The sequence below is a fragment of the Enhydra lutris genome, unplaced genomic scaffold (genome assembly GCF_002288905.1).
Source record: "Enhydra lutris kenyoni isolate GAN:26980312 unplaced genomic scaffold, ASM228890v2 scaffoldscaffold3, whole genome shotgun sequence".
Classification (NCBI taxonomy): Eukaryota; Metazoa; Chordata; class Mammalia; order Carnivora; family Mustelidae; genus Enhydra; species Enhydra lutris.
In genome coordinates, this window is record NW_019154087.1 from 4,349,357 (window position 1) to 4,368,517 (window position 19,161).

Genomic DNA, 19,161 nt, shown 5'->3' on the forward strand with positions numbered 1-19,161 from the left:
TAGATTGCTCTAGGTAGAACAGATATTTTAACAATAATTGTTCTTCCAATCTGTGAGCACAGAATATTTTTCCATTCTTTGTATCTTCTTCAGTTTCTTTCATGAGTACTCTGTAGTCTTCTGAGTACAAATCCTTTGCCTCTTTGGTTAGCTTTATTCCTAGGTATCTTATGGTTTTTGGTGCAATTGTAAATGGGATCAACTCCTTAATTTCTCTTTCTTCTGTTTCATTGTAAGTGTATAGAAATGCAACTGATTTCTGTGCACTGATTTTATATCCTGCCACTTTGCTAAATTCCTGTATGAGTTCTAGCAATTTTGGGGAAAAGTCTTTTGGGTTTTCTACATAGAGTACCATGTCATTGGTGAAAAGTTAGAGTTTGACTTCTTCTTTGCTGATTTGGGTGCCTTTTATTTCTTTTTTTTTGTCTGATAGGTGAGGCTAGGACTTCTAGTACTATGTTGAACAACAGTGGTGATAGTCGACATCCCTGTAGTTTTCCTGACCTTAGGGGAAAAGCTCTCAGTTTTTTCCTGTTGAGAATGATACTATGAGCTTTTCATAGATGGCTTTTATGATATTGAGGTATGTTCCCACTATCCCTACATGGTAGAGAATTTTTATCAAGAAAGAATACTGTATTTTACCAAATGCTTTTTCTACATTGAGAGAATCACACGGGTCTTGTCCTTTACTTATGTAGTGTATCACATTGATTGATTTGTGGATGTTGAATCACCCTTGTAGCGCAAGAATAAATCCCACTTGGTCATGGTGAACAATCCTTTTAATGTACTGTTGGATCCTACTAGCTAGTAACTTGGAGAATTTTTGCATCCATGTTCATCAGGGATATTGGTTTGTAATTCTCCATTTTGTGGGGTCTTTGTCTGCTTTTGGGATCAAGGTAATGCTGGACTCATAAGAAGAATTTGGAAGTTTTCCTTCCATTTCGATTTTCTGAAACAGCTTCAAAGAATACATATTAGCTCTTCCCATGTTTGGTAGAATTCCCTTGGGAAGCCATCTGGCCCTGGGCTCTTGTTTGTTGGGAGATTTTTGATTACTGCTTCAATTTCCTTGCTGGTTATGGGTCTGGTCAGGTTTTCTATTTCTTCCTGGTTCAGTTCTGGTAGTTTATGTCTCTAAGAATGCATCCATTTCTTCAAGATTGCCTAATTTTTTGGCATATAGTTGCTCATAATACGTTATTATAATTGTTTCTATTTCTTTGGGGTGATTGTGATCTCTCCTCTTTCATTCATGACTATTTACGTGGGTCCTTTCTCTCTTCTTTTTAAGTCTGGCCAGGGGTTTATCAATCTTATTCTTTCAAAGAACCAGCTCCTAGTGTCGTTGATTTGTTTTGTTGCTCTTTTGACTTCTATTTCATTGATTTCTACTCTAATCTTTATTAATTCTCTTCTCCTCTCGTTTTAGGTTTTATTTGCTGTTCTTTCTCCATCTCCTTTAGATTTAAGGTTAGGTTGTGTACTTGAGACCTTTCTTATTGCTTGAGAAAGGTTTGTATTGCTATATACTTCCCTCTTAGGACTGCCTTTGCTGCATCCCAAAGGTTTTGAACAAATGTGTTTTCATTTTCATTTTTTTCCATGAATTTCTTAAATTCTTTTAATTTTCTGGTTGACCCATTCATTCTTACTAGGATGCTCTTTAGCCTCCATGCATTTGCATTCTTTCCAAATTTCCTCTTATAAGTGAGTTCCAGTTTCAAAGCATTGTGGTCTGAAAATATGCAGGGAATATACCAACTTTTGGTACCAGATGAGACCGGATTTGTGACCCAGTATGTGATCTATTCTGGAGAATGTCCTATGTGTACTCAAGAAGAATATATACTTTGTTGCTTTAGGTGGAATGCTCTGAATATATCTGTGAAGTCTATCTGGTCCAGTGTGTCATTCAAAGCCCTTATTTCCTTGTTGGTTTTCTCGGGGGGGGGGGGGTAAAAGTCCCCTCCTATTACTGTATTATTATTTATGTGTTTCTTTAATTTTGTTATTAATTGGCTTATATAATTGGCTGCTCCCATGTTAGAGGCATAAATATTTATAACTGTTAGATCTTCTTGTTGGATAGACTCTTTAATTATGATAAAGTGTCCTTCCTAATCTCTTATTACTGTCTTTGGTTTAAAATCTAATTTGTCTGATTTAAGGACTGCCACCTCAGCTTTCTTTTGATGTCCATTAGCATGATAAATAGTCTTCCATCCCCTCATTTTAAATCTGGAGGTGTCTTTGAGTCTAAAATGAGTCTCTTGCAAACAGCTACTGATGGGTCTTGCTTTTTTTAATTCAATTTGATACCCTGTGTCTTTTGATTGGGGGCATTTAGCCCATTTACATTCAGAGTAACTACTGAAAGGTTACTACCATTATATTAGCTGTAAAGTCACTATTTCTGTATATTGTCTCTGTTCCTTTCTGGTCTATGTTACTTTTGGGCTGTCTCTTAGCTTAAAGGATCCCTTTAAACGAAGATCACAAATTCTTTTAGTTTCTGTTTGTCCTGGAAGCTTTTTATCACTTCGTCTTTTTTGACCAACATTCTAGCTGGATAAAGTATTCTTGGCTGCGTATTTTTCTCATTCAGCACCCTGAACACATCAAGCCAGTCCTTTCTGGCCTGCCAGGTCTCTGCAGATAGGGTTGCTGCCAATCTGATGTTTCTGCCCTCTTATTCCAAGCTACTTTCAGGATTTTCTCTTCATCTCTGAGATTTGCAAGTTTCACTATTATATGTTGGGCATATATTGATTTTTGAGGGGGATTCTCTGTACCGCCTACATTCTGATGCCTGTTTCCTTCCCCAAATTGGAGTTCTCCACTATAATTTCTTCTACACACCCTCCTCTCTCTTTGCTTCTTCTGGGATCCCAATTATTCTAGTATTATTTCACTTTATGTTATCACATATCTCTCAAATTCTCCCCTTGTGATCCAGTAGTTGTTTATCTCTCTTTTTCTCAGCCTTTTTATTCTCCATTGTTTGGTCTTCTATGTCACTAATTCTCTCTTCTGGAGCTCATTTATCTCAGCAGTTAAAGCCTCCATTTTTTATTGCATTTCATTAATAGTCTTTTTGATTTTGACTTGATTACATTTTAGTTTTTTTAGTTCTTCAGAAAGGGATTCTCTAGTGTTTTCTATGCTTTTTTAAACCCAGATAGTATTTTTATAATTGTTATTCTGAACTCTAGACCTGACATCTTACTTATATCCATACTGATTAGGTCCCTGGCAATCAGTGCTGCCTCTTGTTCTCTTATGAAGTGAGTTTTTCCATTTTGTCATTCTTGCAGAAAGTAGCTGCTTCTCTATTTGTAGAGTTGCAGCTATTCTTTTCTTAGAACTCCAGTTGACTTCACAGGTGTTCAAAATTATTTGATAGCTATCTAGCTGAATTCCTGGGACCAGAAGAAACTAAGGTCTCCAGCTCCTCTGCCATCGTGGACTATCTAGGTGGTCAATTTCTTTTATATTTTTAAAAATTTTATTTTAAAAATTTTATTAATTTATTCGAGAGAGCTAGAGAGTGAGCGTGCATAAGCAGGGGGAGTAGCAGAGGAAGAGGGAGAATCAGGCTCCCCATTGAGTAGGGAGCCCGATGCAGGGCTCAATCCCAGGACTCTGGGATCATGACCTAAACCAAAAGCAGACACTTAATTGACTGAGCCACCCAGGTACCCCTGGGTGGTCAATTTTTATTCTACTGGTGTAAGCCATACATTTGCATTGCATGATTTTTTTTACATCTATATTTTAAAATGAAGAATCTTAAAAACTAGAAAGCACTACTGCTTTTTAACAAATTTGTGATTCTTTCTAAAAAACCGAATCATTAAATACCATCAACTTTTCCCCTCAATTTATGCAGAGGTTAAAAATACTTACTCCACAGTATTCAAGCATGTGAATAATTTCTTCTTCATAAACTGTCTGTGTATAATACTGTTTTTCCAGCTCCCTCCAATTAATCGATTTACTTAGAACACCCTGAAATAACAAACTATGTTAAGATCAAATCATTCCATAAAACATTTTGCCCAATAATTTTATTATTAGTATGCAGAAAAGAATAAACATAGCAGGCTTGAAGTTTCCTATCTTTAGAAAGCCCTGCTTGCAATGTTGGCCCTTGATTAGAGTCTGGAACCTTGACAAACAGTTCCTAATCCCAATATACAACTTTCTAAATGACAAAGTGGGGCACTCTCCCCAAACTTCTTGTACAAGTTTCTGCTGAACATGTACTTTTCATCTGGAATTTTGGTACAAGTGAGGCAGAGAGTGCCTAAGTGACTGACCCCTGATTACCCTGGGCTGCCAGGCTCAACTGAGCTTCTCACACGTACTATCACAACACACTGATGGATGAATTAAACAAATCGTGTAAGATTCCAATGGCTGGTTATGCCTAATTTCCTCTGGATTTTGCCCCATGTGCCTTCTCCCTTTGCTGATTCTTTGTATTGTATCCTTTTGATATAATAAGTATTAGTCATGAATCAAACTATATGGTGAGTCCTGTGATACCTTCTAGAGAATCAGCAAACCTGGAGGTGGTTTTGAGAACCCCCAAACAATTAATTTTAATTATATATAGTTATTTAAATATTAATTGCAATTAAATTACCGTAGTGAAGACCCCAGATGCTGTGGACCAAGACAGACATGGAATCAATGGCATGGGCTTAGGCCAGTTGGATACCGCTAAGGAAGCCATCTGCAATATGTTTAACAGTCAGTTAGAGAGCTTCTGTTTAAATTTCTATTCATTAAAATGAAAAGATTTATTATTAAGAAGTAGTCTGGGTAGTAATTGGTGAGATAAGATATGAACACAAAATCTCTAAATACGTGGGGCATCTGGTTGTCTCAGTCAGTAGAACATGGCACTCTTAATCTCAGGGTTGTAAATTTGAGCCCCAAGTTGGGTATAGAGATTACTTAAAAATAAAATCTTAAGAAAAAAATCTCTAAATACTCATAAGAATGTCTAGCAACCTTCTGAAACTCCCCAAATCACAAATTCAATGACATACAACTTCCCCCTTAGAAAATAATAAATGTTGTAAAATTTTAAATCATCTCAAAACCCTTCATAGAGAACTACTTTCTACTGGATAAATACAGACCAAACAGACTGAAATGTAGATGCTGGGGAGCAGGCTAATGATATTCATTACCTAAATGATTTGCTCAGATACAGCAAAATCACAACTATAAAACCTTAGACATTTGGGGCTAACTGAAAAATGCCAAGAATTTGGTGAACTACAAACAGATTATATAAGTAATATAAAGTAATGTAATGCGTGTGTTTAGAAAAGGGAAAATTATTTTTGGCTAAAGGAATAACAGAAGGCTTCATGAACTGGCTGTCTCTCAGGGGAAATGAGAGAGGAGATCTTGTCTTCCATATTAAAAAAAATATATCATCAAAGGCAAGATGGTGAAAAAGGAAAAAGTGGAAAAGCAGGTAGGAAAACAAGCCAATATACTTTAGTTTGGCTGGTGAATAGGGTACATATAGCCAATGAGGTGGGAGAGATAGTTAGGTCTGGAAAGATGGGACAGTATCAGATTATAGATCCCTTTTGCTCTGTATATAATGGGGAATTAACAAAGAGATCTGGGCAAAGAAGCGGCATTGTCAAAGAAGTGATTTAAGGAAGCCAAAATGATAGCAATTTATAGGATTGATTAGAGCAGGTAAAACCTGAGGTAGGGAAACCAGTATAGGAAGTAATTCAAGTGAAAGTTATAGGATCCCAATCTAGGTCATAAAAGTAGAAACACTACTAGGTAGGAAAAGAAATCCTCTTCCACCCCTCAAATTCATGGTCTACTAGTTCTTGGAAATTTTAATCAGTTTTTGAACTTAATTTTATAATTCAAATGACTTACCAAAAACTTGTTTCTTTCTAAATGTACTGAGTGGCTAATATGTCCAGGTAACAAACTAGAGCATATTTCTGAGTCCTCATTGAACCAACTGCTTCATGGAGAGAATAAACTGCTAAACAAGTAATCACAGTGCAGTGAAATAAGCACAAATGAGAGATGAAGTATGGTCTGAGGTTAGGCTGGGAGTCAGGAAGAGCTTCTCATAGAAAGTAAGCTCTGGACTGGAACCAGAAGGGCAAACTGCTATTTTGGCTAGGAATGAGAGGGCCCCTGAGGGTTGCTAGCACCTGGCATAGCTAGAGCCCAGTACAATAGCAAGCCTTTGGCAGGTTTTAAATGGGAGAGAACAGAGATGAGATTTAGGAAAATCACTCTAGTAATGGCATGAAGAAAAACTTAGAAGAAGATTAGTAAGAGAAAAGATGAGCGACAGAGAAACCACTTGGAAGCTGTTTTAGTACCCTCTGGAAGACAAAGTAAAACAAGCTGGTGACTGTGGGCATAGACATAAGAGATAAATTAAAAGTATTTTCCAAATTTGCTATCTTTGCCAATTTAACAGCAAAATAAGGTATTTACACTTGAGATGTGAAAAGTTAAGTTTTATAAAAATCAGTTTTATTATTTTTATTTTTAAAAAATCAACTTCTAATAAAATATTAAATCTAATATCTGAGCTATAACTGTGAAATAAGTAGTACAATGTCTACATAAATCATACCAAAAAAAAATCATTGTAACTGGAAAAGTTTGAAACCTATTTCCAAAACTAAAATTAATTCTCTACCTGAAGTGAATTTTTAAAATAACTACATTCTCTAGATTTTATGAATATAATCACAATGAAATATCAGTTGAAATTAAAAGGCTTACATGTCCTCCCATGGATATTCCGGTCATTCCTAGAGGTCCATAACCCTCTCTCTCTAGCCAGTGCAAGAGAGCAGCAGATTCTAAAACAAGAGCTCCTCCCATCACAAAAAGGTCAGACACGTTTTTTAAGCTGGACCTTCTAGCCTCACAAGACAAAAGAGAAAATTATTTATGCATTTACATTTTAATATAAGCAAATTTACAACAGGTAGCCAGACTTCATGTTTTTCTTTTAAAGGATGAGTTAGCTAAGTAAAACAATGGAATAAATCAATGGAATTAGAGTGCTAACATTATTCTACAATTAATTAAAATTTATTTTTAAAAGCAATAAATGCTCTTTATCGAATCTTTATTGAATTTCAATTATTTAGCTATTTTGAAGCCCAGGAAATAATATTTATTTGATAGCACTTAAAGAAACTTAAAAAAAAAACACAATTCATAGTTGTTCCTTCTGTTACTACAACAGAACTTAAAGCATAAACATTTTTTAAAAGCAATGTAAAAATTTAACCTAATACTCATGTATTTCCAAAATCTTAAAATATGCTGCTTATTTTTCACAAAATATACAATTTATGAATATAATCAACTAGAAAATTTTTCTGATTTTTGAATGTAGTATAGTTAACATACATAATATTAGTTTCAGATATATGTATGTGTGTATGTGTAAATGTGTGTGTGTGTGTGTGTATATATATATATATATATATACACACACACACACATACGTTTCTCAGTGCTCAGCATGGTAATCGTAGTTGCCATCTGTCACTATACAATGTTATTACAATATTCTTGACTATGTTCCTCATACTCTACTTTTCATCTCCATGACTTATTTATTTTATAATTAAAAGTTGGTCAGAAAAGTAATCTTTTATAAAAATACATGTTTTGATTAACTTAAAGACCAATTCAACTAGAATTTCTTGTTCTTAGAAACTAATTTTACAAGTAAGTACACCTCTTTAGAAGTACTTAAATGATCTTCTTTGGGGGCATCTGGGTGGCTCACTCCGTTAAGCATCTGCCTTTGGCTCAGGTCACAATCCCAGGGTCTTGGGATTGAGTCCTGCATCAGGCTCCTTGCTCAGCGGGAGCCTGCTTCTCCCTCTCCCTCTGCTTGCTGTTCCCCCTGCTTGTTCTATCTCACTCTGTCAGATAAATAAATAAAACCTTAAAAAAAAAGTACTTAAATGATCTTTTTAAATTCTAAAACCATTCTTACACAGGCATATGTTATTTTATTGCACTGTGGAGATTCTGTATTTCTTAGAAATTGAAGGTTTATGGCAACTCTATGTTGATTAAATCTGCTGGTGCTATTTTTCCAACAGTATTTCCTAACTTCATGTCTCTGTCACATTTTAGTAATTCTTACAATATTTAAAACCTTCTTGGTTATTGTATTTGTCATGGTGATCTGTGATGTTACTGTTGTAACTGACTTGGGGCATCATGGAACTGTTCCCATGTAAGATAGCAAACTTCATGGATAAACGTCGTATGTGTTCTGACTGCTCCACTGACTGGCTGTTCTTCCCGTCCCTCTATCCCACCTTCCTATTCCCCAAGACATAACAACCTTGAACTACGCAAGTTAATAACCCTACAATGGCTTCCACGTTCAAGTGAAAAGAGAAGTCACAGATCTCTCACTTTAAATCAAAAGCTAGAGGGCCACATGACTGGCTTAGTCAGTAGAGCATGTGACTCTTGATCTTTGGGTTGTACATTTGAACTCTATGTTGAGTACTGAGATTACTTAAAAATAAAGTCTTAAAAGTAAATAAACAAACAAATAAATAAATAGAAATCAAAAAGCTAGAAGTGATTAAACTCAGTGAGGAAGGGATGTCAAAAGTTGAAATAGGCCAAAAGGTAGGCCTCATGCAGCAGTTAGCCAAATTCTGAATGCAAAGGAAAAGTTCTTGAAGGAAATTAAAAGTACTACTCCAGAGAAGACACAAAATAGAAAGTGAAATAGTCTTCTCGCTAATGCAGAGAAAGTTTTACTATCTGGATAGAAAATCAAAACAGCCACAACATTCCCTTAAGCCAAAGCCTATTCCAAGGCAAGGCCCTAACTCTCTTCAATTCTATGAAGGCTGAGAAGGTGAGGAAGCTGCAGAACAGTTTGAAGCTAAAAGAGATGGTTCGGGTGTCTGAGTGGCTTAGCTGGTTAAGTGACTGCCTTCGGCTCAGGTCATGATCCCCGGGTCCTGGGATCTGCATCAGACTCCCCGCTCTGCAGGAAGCTTCTTCTCCTTTTCCCTCTGCCTACTACTACCCTGCCTGTGCATGCTCTTTCTCTCTGTGTCAAATAAATAAATAAAATCTTTAAAAAAAAAGTAAGAGGTTGGTTCATGAGCTTTAAGAAAGGAAGCCATCGGAGTGCCTGGGTGGCTCAGTTGGTTAAGTGACTGACTCTTGATTTCAGCTCAGGTCATGATCTCAGGGGCCCCAGATTCAGTCCCACTTTAGGCTCCACACTCAGCAGGGAGTGTACTTGAGATTCTTCTTCTCCCTCTGCTCTTTCCCCCCACTCTTGCATGCTTTCTATAAAATAAATCATAAAAAAAGGAAGCCATCTCCGTAACATTAAAGTGCCCGGTGAAGCAGAAGGTACTGATGTGAAAGCTACAGCCAAGTTATCCAGAAGATCTAGCTAAAATGATTAATAGGGCAGCTACACTAAACAACAGATTATTCTTTTCCTTTCCTTTTCTTTTTTTAAAAGATTTTATTTATTTTAGCAAGAAAGAGAGAGAGCACGTGAGTGGAGGGAGAGGCAGAGGGAGGAGGAGGAGAGAATCCTCAAATAGACTCCCTGCAGAGTGCAGAGCCTGATGCAGGGCTTGATCCCATGATCCTGAGAGCATGATCTGAGTCAAAATCAGAAGTCAGACGCTTAACCAACTGAGCAACCCTGGCATCCAACAACAGATTTTCTTTCTTTTTTTGTTAAAGATTTTATTTATTCATTTGACAGAGAGAGAGAAGAGTGAGAACAAGTAGGGGGAGCAGCAGAGGAAGAGGGAGAAGCAGGCTCCCCACTGAGTAGGGAGCTAGATGTAGGGCTTGATCCCAGAACCCTGGGTCCACGACCCAAGCCGAAGGCAGATGTGCAACTGACCAAGCCACCCAGATGCTCCTCAACGACAGACTTTCAATGTTGAAAAACAGCATTCTGTTGGAAGAAGATGCCATCTAGGACTTTCATAGTTAGAGAGATGTCAGTGCCCGGCTTCAGAGCTTCAAAGCAGGGGCTGACTCTCTTCTTAGAGGCTAATTGCAGCTGGTATCTTTACGTTGAAGCCAGGGCTCATAGAACTATCAAGAATTATGCTAAATCTACTACACTTGCTCTATAAATGGAACAATAAAGCTTAAGCAACAGTGCATCTGTTGACAACATGGTAACGGAATATTTTAAGCCCACTGTTGAGACCTACTTGCTCAGAAAAAGATTCCTTCTAAAACATAACTACACTGCATTGACAATACATGTGGTTACCCAAAAGTTCTGATGGGGATGTACAACAAGATTAATATTTTCAGGCCTGCTAACACAACATCTATTTCATACCCAAGGGGCAAGAAATAATTTTGACTTTCAAGTCCTATTATTTAAGAACTGCATTTCAGACAACTATCATATGATCTTCCTGATATGAGGAAGTTGAGAGGCAATGTGGGGGGTTTGGGGTGTAGGAAAAGAATAAATGAAACAAGATGGGATCGGGAGGGAGACAAACCTCCTGACAAACCATAAGAGACTCTTAATCTCACAAAACAAACAACTGAGGGTTGCCATGGGGAGGGGAGTAGGGAGAGGGTGGTGGGGTTATGGACATTGGGGAGGGTATGAGCTGTGGTGACTGCTGTGACGTGTGTAAACCTGATGATTCACATACCTGTACCCCTGGGGCTAATAATACATTATATGTTAATAACAAAAAAAAAAAAAAAAAGAACTGCATTTCATAAGGCTATAGCTACCATAGATAGTGGCTCCTCTGATGGATCTGGGCAAAGCGAATTGAAAACTTTCTGGAAAGGGGTCACCATTCTAGATGCCAGTAAGATCACTTGTGATTCACAGGAAGAGATCAAAATATCAGCATTCACAGGAATTTGGAAGAATTTGATTCCAACTCTCATGGATGACTTTGATTTTCAGTGGGGTAAGAAACTGCAGATGTGGTAGAAATAGCAGAGGAACTAGAACTAGAAGTAAAGCCTGAGGATGAGACTGAATTGCTGCAATCTCATGATAAACCTTTAATGGACAAGGAATTGCTTCTTGTGGATGAGCAAAGACAATGCTTTCTTGGGATGAAATCTAAACCTGGTGAAGATGCTGTGAAGATTGCTGAATGACAACAAAAGATTTAGAATATTACATAAACTTAGTTGGTAAGTCAGTGGCGGGGTTTGAAAGGATGAACTCCCAATCTGGAAGTTCTATTGTAGGTAAAACGCTATGAAACAGTATCACATGCCTCAGAGAAATTGTGAAAGAAAGAGTAAATCGATGTGGCAAACTTCATTATTGTTTTAAGAAATTACCACAGCCACCCAACCTTCAGTAACCACCATCTTGATCAGTCAGCAGTCATCAACATTGTGGCAAGACCCTCCTCCAGCAAAGATCGTGCCTTGCTGAAATCTCTGATAATGGTTAGCATTTTTTGCAATAAAGCTTTTTTATTTTATGTTATTTTATTGAAGTATAGTTGGCACACAGTGTTACATTAGTTTCAGGTGCACAACATAGTGAGTTGACAAGTCTGTATGTATGCTGTGGTCACCACAACTGTAGCTACCATCTGTCACCACCATATAGCGCTGTTACAATACCAATGACTATATTCCCTATGCTGTACCTTTTATTCCTGTGACTTACTCATTCCATAACTGGAAGCAATATATTTTTTTAAAGATCCATTTATTTATTTTAGTGAGAGAGAGATGGGGGGCAATGGGAGATGGAGAGAGGCAGACTCCCTACTGAGCAGGGAGTCCCAATATAGGACTTGATCCCACGACCCTGAGATCATGATCTGAGCCAAAATCAAGAGTCAGATGCTCAACTGACTGAGCCACACAGGTGCCCCAGCAATATTTTTAAATTAAGGTATGTACATTTTTTTTAGACATAATGCTATTGCACACTTAACAGACTACAGTATTGTATAAGCAAATTTTATAAGCACTGGAAACCAAAAAATTAATTTCAGTTGCTTTATTGCAATATTCCCTTTACTGCAGTGGTCTGGAACTGAACCCACAATATCTCCAAGGTATGCCTGCATAGTGATAAAAAATAATACTATCTTATTACTAAAGTGTCCAAATTAGAATCTATCTTCAAAACTTAGTTCATATAAAGACATGTGATTGGCTTCTGGAAGGAAGCTTGTCAAGGTGTACAAAAATTCATTTTATCAATGGTTATTATATGTAAATGTAGAGTGATTATGCACAAACAACTAGGTGTCATAAGAATGTCAAGTTGTGAAAAACAGAATTCTGGCCCCTAAAGAGCTTATATCCACTGTCCTACCACATCCTCTCAGAGCTCTAAGTCCTTAAGGCAGAATTTATGGAAACTCTGTCAAAACAGATCATACATGTGCTTCCTCATAAAAAAAGCCCATGTATCCTTCTATTTGTTTGTTATCCTCATTCCAATTTTCTATTTATTATCAAGTAACTGCCCTGATTATGTATTTTGGCCTGATATGGAAGTCTGAATTCTCAGATACATCTCAATATTTTTTTTTTGGTTTTTGGTTTTTGGTTTTTTTTTTAGGATTTTATTTATTTAGGGGCGCTTGGGTGGCTCAGTGGGTTAAGCCTTTGCCTTCAGCTCAGGTCATGATCTCAGGGTCCTGGGATCGAGTCCCTCATCGAGCTCTCTGCTTGGCAGGGAGCCTGCTTCCTCCTCTCTCTCTGCCTGCCTCTCTGCCTACTTGTGATCTCTCTCTGTCAAATAAGTAAATAAAATCTAAAAAAAAAAAAAAAAATTTTATTTATTTATTTGACAGAGAGAGAGCACAAGCAGGGAGCAGGAGAGGGAGAGGTAGGCTTCCCCATTGAGCAGGGAGCCCAATGTGGGGGTTGATCGCAGGACCCTGGGATCATGACCTGAGCCCAAGGCAGACGCTCAACTGACTGAGCTACCCAGGCACCCCTCAGTTTGCTCTTTTATATAACAGTTACTGATGTGGGGACAGTTGTTATTTGTACCAGTGGACCCAGTTTCAAAGACTTTAAACACTGAAAATAGGCATAAGATGTCTTTTGAAAAGAGATAAAAAAATAATTTTTTATTACTTAAATTGTAAGCCATTTCTTAAAATGAATTACTTGAAAAATCAAGTATTATATTTCTTGGATATACTATATGTAATAGAATATTTTATAAATATGATTCTCATATCAATTCTGTGTGCAAGATATTATATAGTATTTCTACTTTATAAATGAAGTAGATAACAGATACTTAGACCAAGGTCATACAATTATTAAATGGCAAGTTACGACTGCAACCTATGTCTGTGTGACTCCAAAGTCAAAGTCTTTCCTTAAACCCATGCTGCCTCAAACTACAACTCAAGAAACTCTTTTGGATTTTTAAGCACCAATAAACAGGGTAAAAATAACATGCCCAGTTCTGAATTCAAAAATTGGTTCCAAGGTAATAATTCTTTTTTTTTTTTTTTAAGATTTTATCTATTTTTTTTCGTGAGAGAAAGAGCACACTAGCAGAGGGAGAAGCAGGCAGAGGGAGAAACAGGCTCCCCACCAAGCAAGGAGCCCAAAGCAGGACTTGATCCCAGGAACCTGAGATCATGACCTGAGACAAAGGCAGATGCTTAGCTGATTGAGCCACCCATGTGTCCCCAGAGTAAGAATTCTTTATTTAGCTTGGACATTAATTTTCACATTTCATAAGGTTTATTCTTTTATATATATAAAATACATATGTGCATAAATGTGTGTATGTATGTGTGCGTGTGCGCATATATGTATGTGTGTGTGTGTGTGTGTGTGTGTATAAAAATTTTTTTATACAAATAACAACTTCCCCACATCAGTAACTGTTATACAAAAGAGCAAACTGAGGGGTGCCTGGGTAGCTCAGTCAGCTGAGCGTCTGCCTTGGGCTCAGGTCATGATCCCAGGGTCCTGCGATCAACCCCCACATTGGGCTCCCTGCTCAATGGGGAAGCCTACTTCTCCCTCTCCCGCTTCCCTGCTTGTGCTCTCTCTTTATATTCTTTATATTCTTTTATATATCTATACATATGGAATATATATATATATATTATATGGAACTTCTTTCCATCTCCATTGCCATTCCTTAAAGCTGCTTTTTCCCCCTGCATTATTTCAGTAGCTTCCTATTTCATTTTCTGCTGCTACTCTTGTCTCAGTAAACCAAAATGAGCCTTTAAAAGCACAAATCAGATTATTTCTCTGCTTAAAGTCCTCCAAAGGTTTCCAGCTGCATTTATAGCAAAATTCAACACAAATGGCTCTTCATAAATCTGGTCCTTGCCTACATTTCTGACTTGATCTTATACTACTCTCTTACCTCAGGCTTATATCAGACTTTTCATTTATTTGTCCTTCTCTGAGGTTTCCTCCAGGTCTTCACCATGGTGGCTCCTTCCCATGTCCTCACATCTAATACTTCTCCAACTCTATACTTACCCTCTATTATTCTTTGCTTGATTGCCTGACTTTATTTTCTTCACGGCATTAATAAATATTAAAAATCATCTTATTTATTTTTATCTATCTCCCATTCTAGAATATAAGCTCTATGACAGTAAGGACCTTGTCTTTTTGTTACTAACTTCCCAGTGTCTCAGATCAAACATTTATTCAATGAATCAAAACCAAACACAATACACAGATTATGGAAATGCAAAAAAATTGCCTTCAAAGTTCATCATTTTAAAGACCAAAAAGAGATTAGATTACCTACACACAAATTGTAAGAATACAGAGTGGTGTTTAATTTTACAAAGTAAATGTACTTTAAGAAAGAAAATGTTTTAATACTTCTTCAGTTACCACTTACAAATAAAATACATCTTCCATCTATTAAAAATTTCTTATCTCTTTATCAAACATTTTAAGTGAAAAAGCTTAAAATAGAAATTTAGGTCAACATTCCTACCACAGTTTTATAACAGAATTTTTTCCCCATATAATATTTGCAAGTAAAACTTAGAAATGATTAACTGAAGACTAACAAAAACTTTAATTTAATTTGGTATAAAGACTACCAAAGTGAAGGTGAAATATACTTACATTTGGTCCTTGGGTTTCCTGCAGCCATTTAAGAATGTGGGTCAAAGAGAAAGTTTTAAAATAATTAAATATAGTCTGTGTCTCAAAACACATTAACTTAAGCAACATAGCTACATCTGAACACAATTTGATACTGAAATAACTATTTTTTAATTATCTCAAATAGGCTGTTGAGGAGTTCTCAGGTTTTTCAACTTGATTATTATTTTTTTCTTTTTTAAAACAGCTTTATACCCATTTTAAGGGTCAGTTTAATATGTTTAGTATACTCACAGGGGTGTGCAATCTCCAACTTAATTTTTTAAATGAAGGTTTTTTTTCATTTTTAATGATTATAGAAAATCCAAAAAATATAGAAAAGCATATTAGAAGAAAAACTACTTCATCTGCAGACAACCATATTAATATTTTGGTGTATTTCCAGTATTTTTTCCTTATGCACAGGTTTTTCTTTTATGGACTTTGTTTTTAGGTTTTTTGGCCTATCTATGTCATACCACAGTTCTGTTTCCTATTTTTGCATTATACTTTTCATAAATTACTGTAAACTTTTTAATAATAACTAACCACTAAATTTACTGAATGTTTGTTATTTACCAGGCACCACTCTAGATAGCATTAAGTACTTAACACTAGGAATAATTTCAGAGATTATTCCCATTTACCAATGAAGAGGTTAAAACGTTAAGTAACACATCTGAAGTCATTACAGATAACTAAGTGGTAGAGCAAAAAACATAACCAACTGCATAATATTCTAATATTGTGAGCCATAATTTACTCAACTCTTTTTCTATTATTAGACATTTAAGCCATTCCTAATGTCTTACTATCCTAAATAAAACTATATAAATATCTCTTTTCTATCACTTTCTCTTTTCTTAGTCTTTTTTTTTTTTTTTTTTAAGAGACAGGGGCAAGACAGAGGGAGAGAGAGAATCTTAAGCAAGCTCCATGCCCAACATCTCACAACCTTGAGATCATGACCTGAGCTGAAATCCAGTCATCCAGTTAACTGATTGGGCCACCCAGGCACTGCTCTTTTCTTAGTATTTTATCCTCAGAATAAATTTCCAAGAATCAAGATTACTCTGTCAAGGGACATAAAATCTTTAAGGTTCCTGAGACATATGGTAAAATGCTTTCCCAAAGAATTAAACTGGTTTTCACAGCCATTAGTAGTAAGAGTGCCTATTTTATTTTTTTACAATAGCCTCACAACTATTGCATTTTATTTTTTAAATCTTTGGTAATGTTGCTTTAACTTTACATTTCTCTTATTACCAGCAATGTTGAACATTTCTTTATATCTGCATCACTTTCGTTTCTTCTTCTGGGAATAGTCTGACGTCATCTTGAAAGTTAAGTTAAGTATTGTTCTAAACCTCAACTGATGACTTACATGTAAATACATTTAAAACAAGAGTATTTCATTAAGAGTAAACATTTGACTTAATGTTAAAATCCAGCATAAGTTTTATAAGAAAAAGAAGTACAGTTTATCTTTATTATACAGTAGAAGCATAATCTCTACATCGGTTTTTTTAAAGGCATAAAACAAATTTTCACTTCTTTTCATTCTTGCTTAAATATTTTTTGAACTGACAACTAAATTTAACTGGTTTAGAAAAGCTGGTTACTATGCATCATTCTTTTTGATGACTAAATCTATCAATAAATAAAAGATTTCTAGGTATCACAAAAGGATATAATAAGGGTTTTCTAACAACAAAGAAGCCATTCGGGCTTCTTTAATCATAGGACGAGCCATTAGTGTTCGTCGTCTCCAGTAATGCTACGGAAAGAAAAGATGACATATTTAAAGAATATAATAACCACATCTGTGTTATACAATATGTTAACAAATAGGGATTAAGTCATTCTAATAGAGTCTTACATGATCTCCTGTTCCAGCAAGATGAATGCATACAGGTTTATATTTGCTGTTCCATTCTTTAGGAACAATAAATTGGAACCTATTTAAAATAAAACAGATCTGTGAAATTATCTTTAAAAGGTTTTTAATACAAACTTTCAATTTGTAAAAGTTACATAATTAAATTATTTGGGAGAGAAGATCATTCAGAATTTTAATATTCATATTATGATTACTGTCTGCCAAAGGGAACTAAGATATTACAAATTAGCTTTGTGTTAGCGTATTAAAACATTCAGTACAATATAAACACAGAATTTATTGTAGTCATTTTTACCTTGTTCAATACCACAACTTTATAAATGCATAATGAAATATTCTTATTTTACAGTGAAATCAATACATTTGAGTAAGTCTTAGAAAAAAATAACACTTTAGATAGCTCTGCTTTTTCTCCTTGTAGGAACAATGCTTAGTTGTACAAGCTATTGATGTATCAATAGAATAGTCTGTTATCAATTTTGTTTTTCAATTTGGAGAGTGTAAAAGCAACTCACAGCAGAAAAAAACAGTTTTCCCTATTTGTTATCTTCTTATTGTAGTATTTTGCCTTTCATTTAATGTTTTCTTCCTATAGAACTTATTTTTTAGTTGTGGTAAAATACATGTAACATATATTTTTCCATTTTAATCATTTTTAAGTTGTATAGTTCAGTGACATTAAGTACATTTACATTGCTGTGCAACAGTCACCACCATTCATCTTCAGATCTTTATTTTCCCAAACTGATTTACTTGTCTTTTTAATTTCTTTAGCAGTAGATATTTTAGAGTTATTATCGTAGTATAATACTGCACTTGGTCAACTCAAGGTTTGACCTTAGATAGCTGCATTCTCGGTCAACATAAACCTCAATTCTGAGCTTACTTTGCTTGGACAGGGGACAATATCACTAGTTATCTGTTATTAATAAATTATGCAATACAGAACACAGACAAGTACATTCAGAAGAGTTCAATGGTTATTTCTGTTTTGTGCTCATGGGAACTAATTCTCAATTTTTAATCTCATAAAACTAGCAATGTTACAACTCTGCTTCGTTTTACATTCTCAAAAGCTTTCTGCTTCTTTATATTTTCATGATTTGTGAGAAATGAAAACATTTAAAAATGTTTCCCATAGAAAGCTGGATATTGCTGCTATTTTTTTTCCCTTCTGTCCCATAGCAGTGCATATAAAGGTTTCATTATGGAGAATAGCTTTAAATTAAAAGGAATCTTTTATTACAGTAATAACAACCACTTGTTTAGCAGAGGTTCATTAATTAGTCCGTCTGCTCTTATTATAGTATCTTTTCACAGAGTATTTTCCAATGCCCATGATAAATGGGTATAGTTCATGTAAGCTTCTCTGCTATAGTTGATTAGTTGATTGGGCCTGGAGTAGGCCAAATTAGGGCAATAAGATTTGTTCTTTTGGTAATCTGGAAGTAGGACAGACTCTAGTTTCTGTTGAGCTTTTGGACATGAAAGCTCTGTGGAGGTGTGGTAGCTATTTTTTGTCAGCTGCATGAGAAACAGAGAAAGTCAACCTACCCACAAAGAAATGACATGGGTCATAAAGAGAAATAAGAAACCATAAAGCATGCAGGAATGGGAGGTAGGGGAAGTATCTATATAGATCTTAATGGCTTTCTATTTTCCTTCTAAAATCTCTCTTTAAAAAAAAATAAGATAAACATATATTATTAGTTTCAGGTATATAACATAATGACTTGATATATGTATATATTGTAAAATGATCATCACAGTAAGTTAACACATAGCTACAAAATTCTTTTTTCTTGCGATGATAACTTTTTTAAGATCTACTCTCACATGATCTTACTGATATGTGGAATTTAAGAAACAAGGCAGAGGATCATAGGGGAAGAGAGGGGAAAATGAAACAACACGAAACCAGAGAGGGAGACAAACCATAAGAGACTCTTAATCCTAGGAAACAAACTGAAGGCTGCTGGAGAGGAGGGGGCAGGGGGATGGGGTAATGTGGTGATGGACATTGGGGATCATATGTGTTGTAATGAGCACTGGGTATTATATAAGACTGATGAATCACAGACCTGTACCCCTGAAAC

The 19,161-nt window shown here is 35.7% G+C and overlaps 1 protein-coding gene across 4 annotated transcripts in view; it reads right to left on the bottom strand.

Moving 5' to 3' along the window:
* LOC111156424 (abhydrolase domain containing 18) overlaps positions 1-19,161 on the bottom strand; it is a 54,489-nt gene that overhangs the window by 8,580 nt on the left and 26,748 nt on the right. Inside the window, exons 5-10 of one of the 4 annotated variants that reach the window (XM_022517318.1) lie at positions 17,045-17,123; positions 16,858-16,942; positions 15,148-15,175; positions 6,808-6,946; positions 4,661-4,750; positions 3,919-4,020 (exon numbers count right to left, since the gene is read on the bottom strand). In XM_022517318.1, the coding sequence (XP_022373026.1) occupies positions 3,919-4,020; positions 4,661-4,750; positions 6,808-6,946; positions 15,148-15,175; positions 16,858-16,942; positions 17,045-17,123 (523 nt within the window). Of the gene's footprint in view, positions 1-3,918; positions 4,021-4,660; positions 4,751-6,807; positions 6,952-15,147; positions 15,445-16,431; positions 16,707-16,857; positions 16,943-17,044; positions 17,124-19,161 lie in introns of those variants that run through there. The other 3 variants (XM_022517335.1, XM_022517342.1, XM_022517327.1) reach the window with 3 other exon arrangements.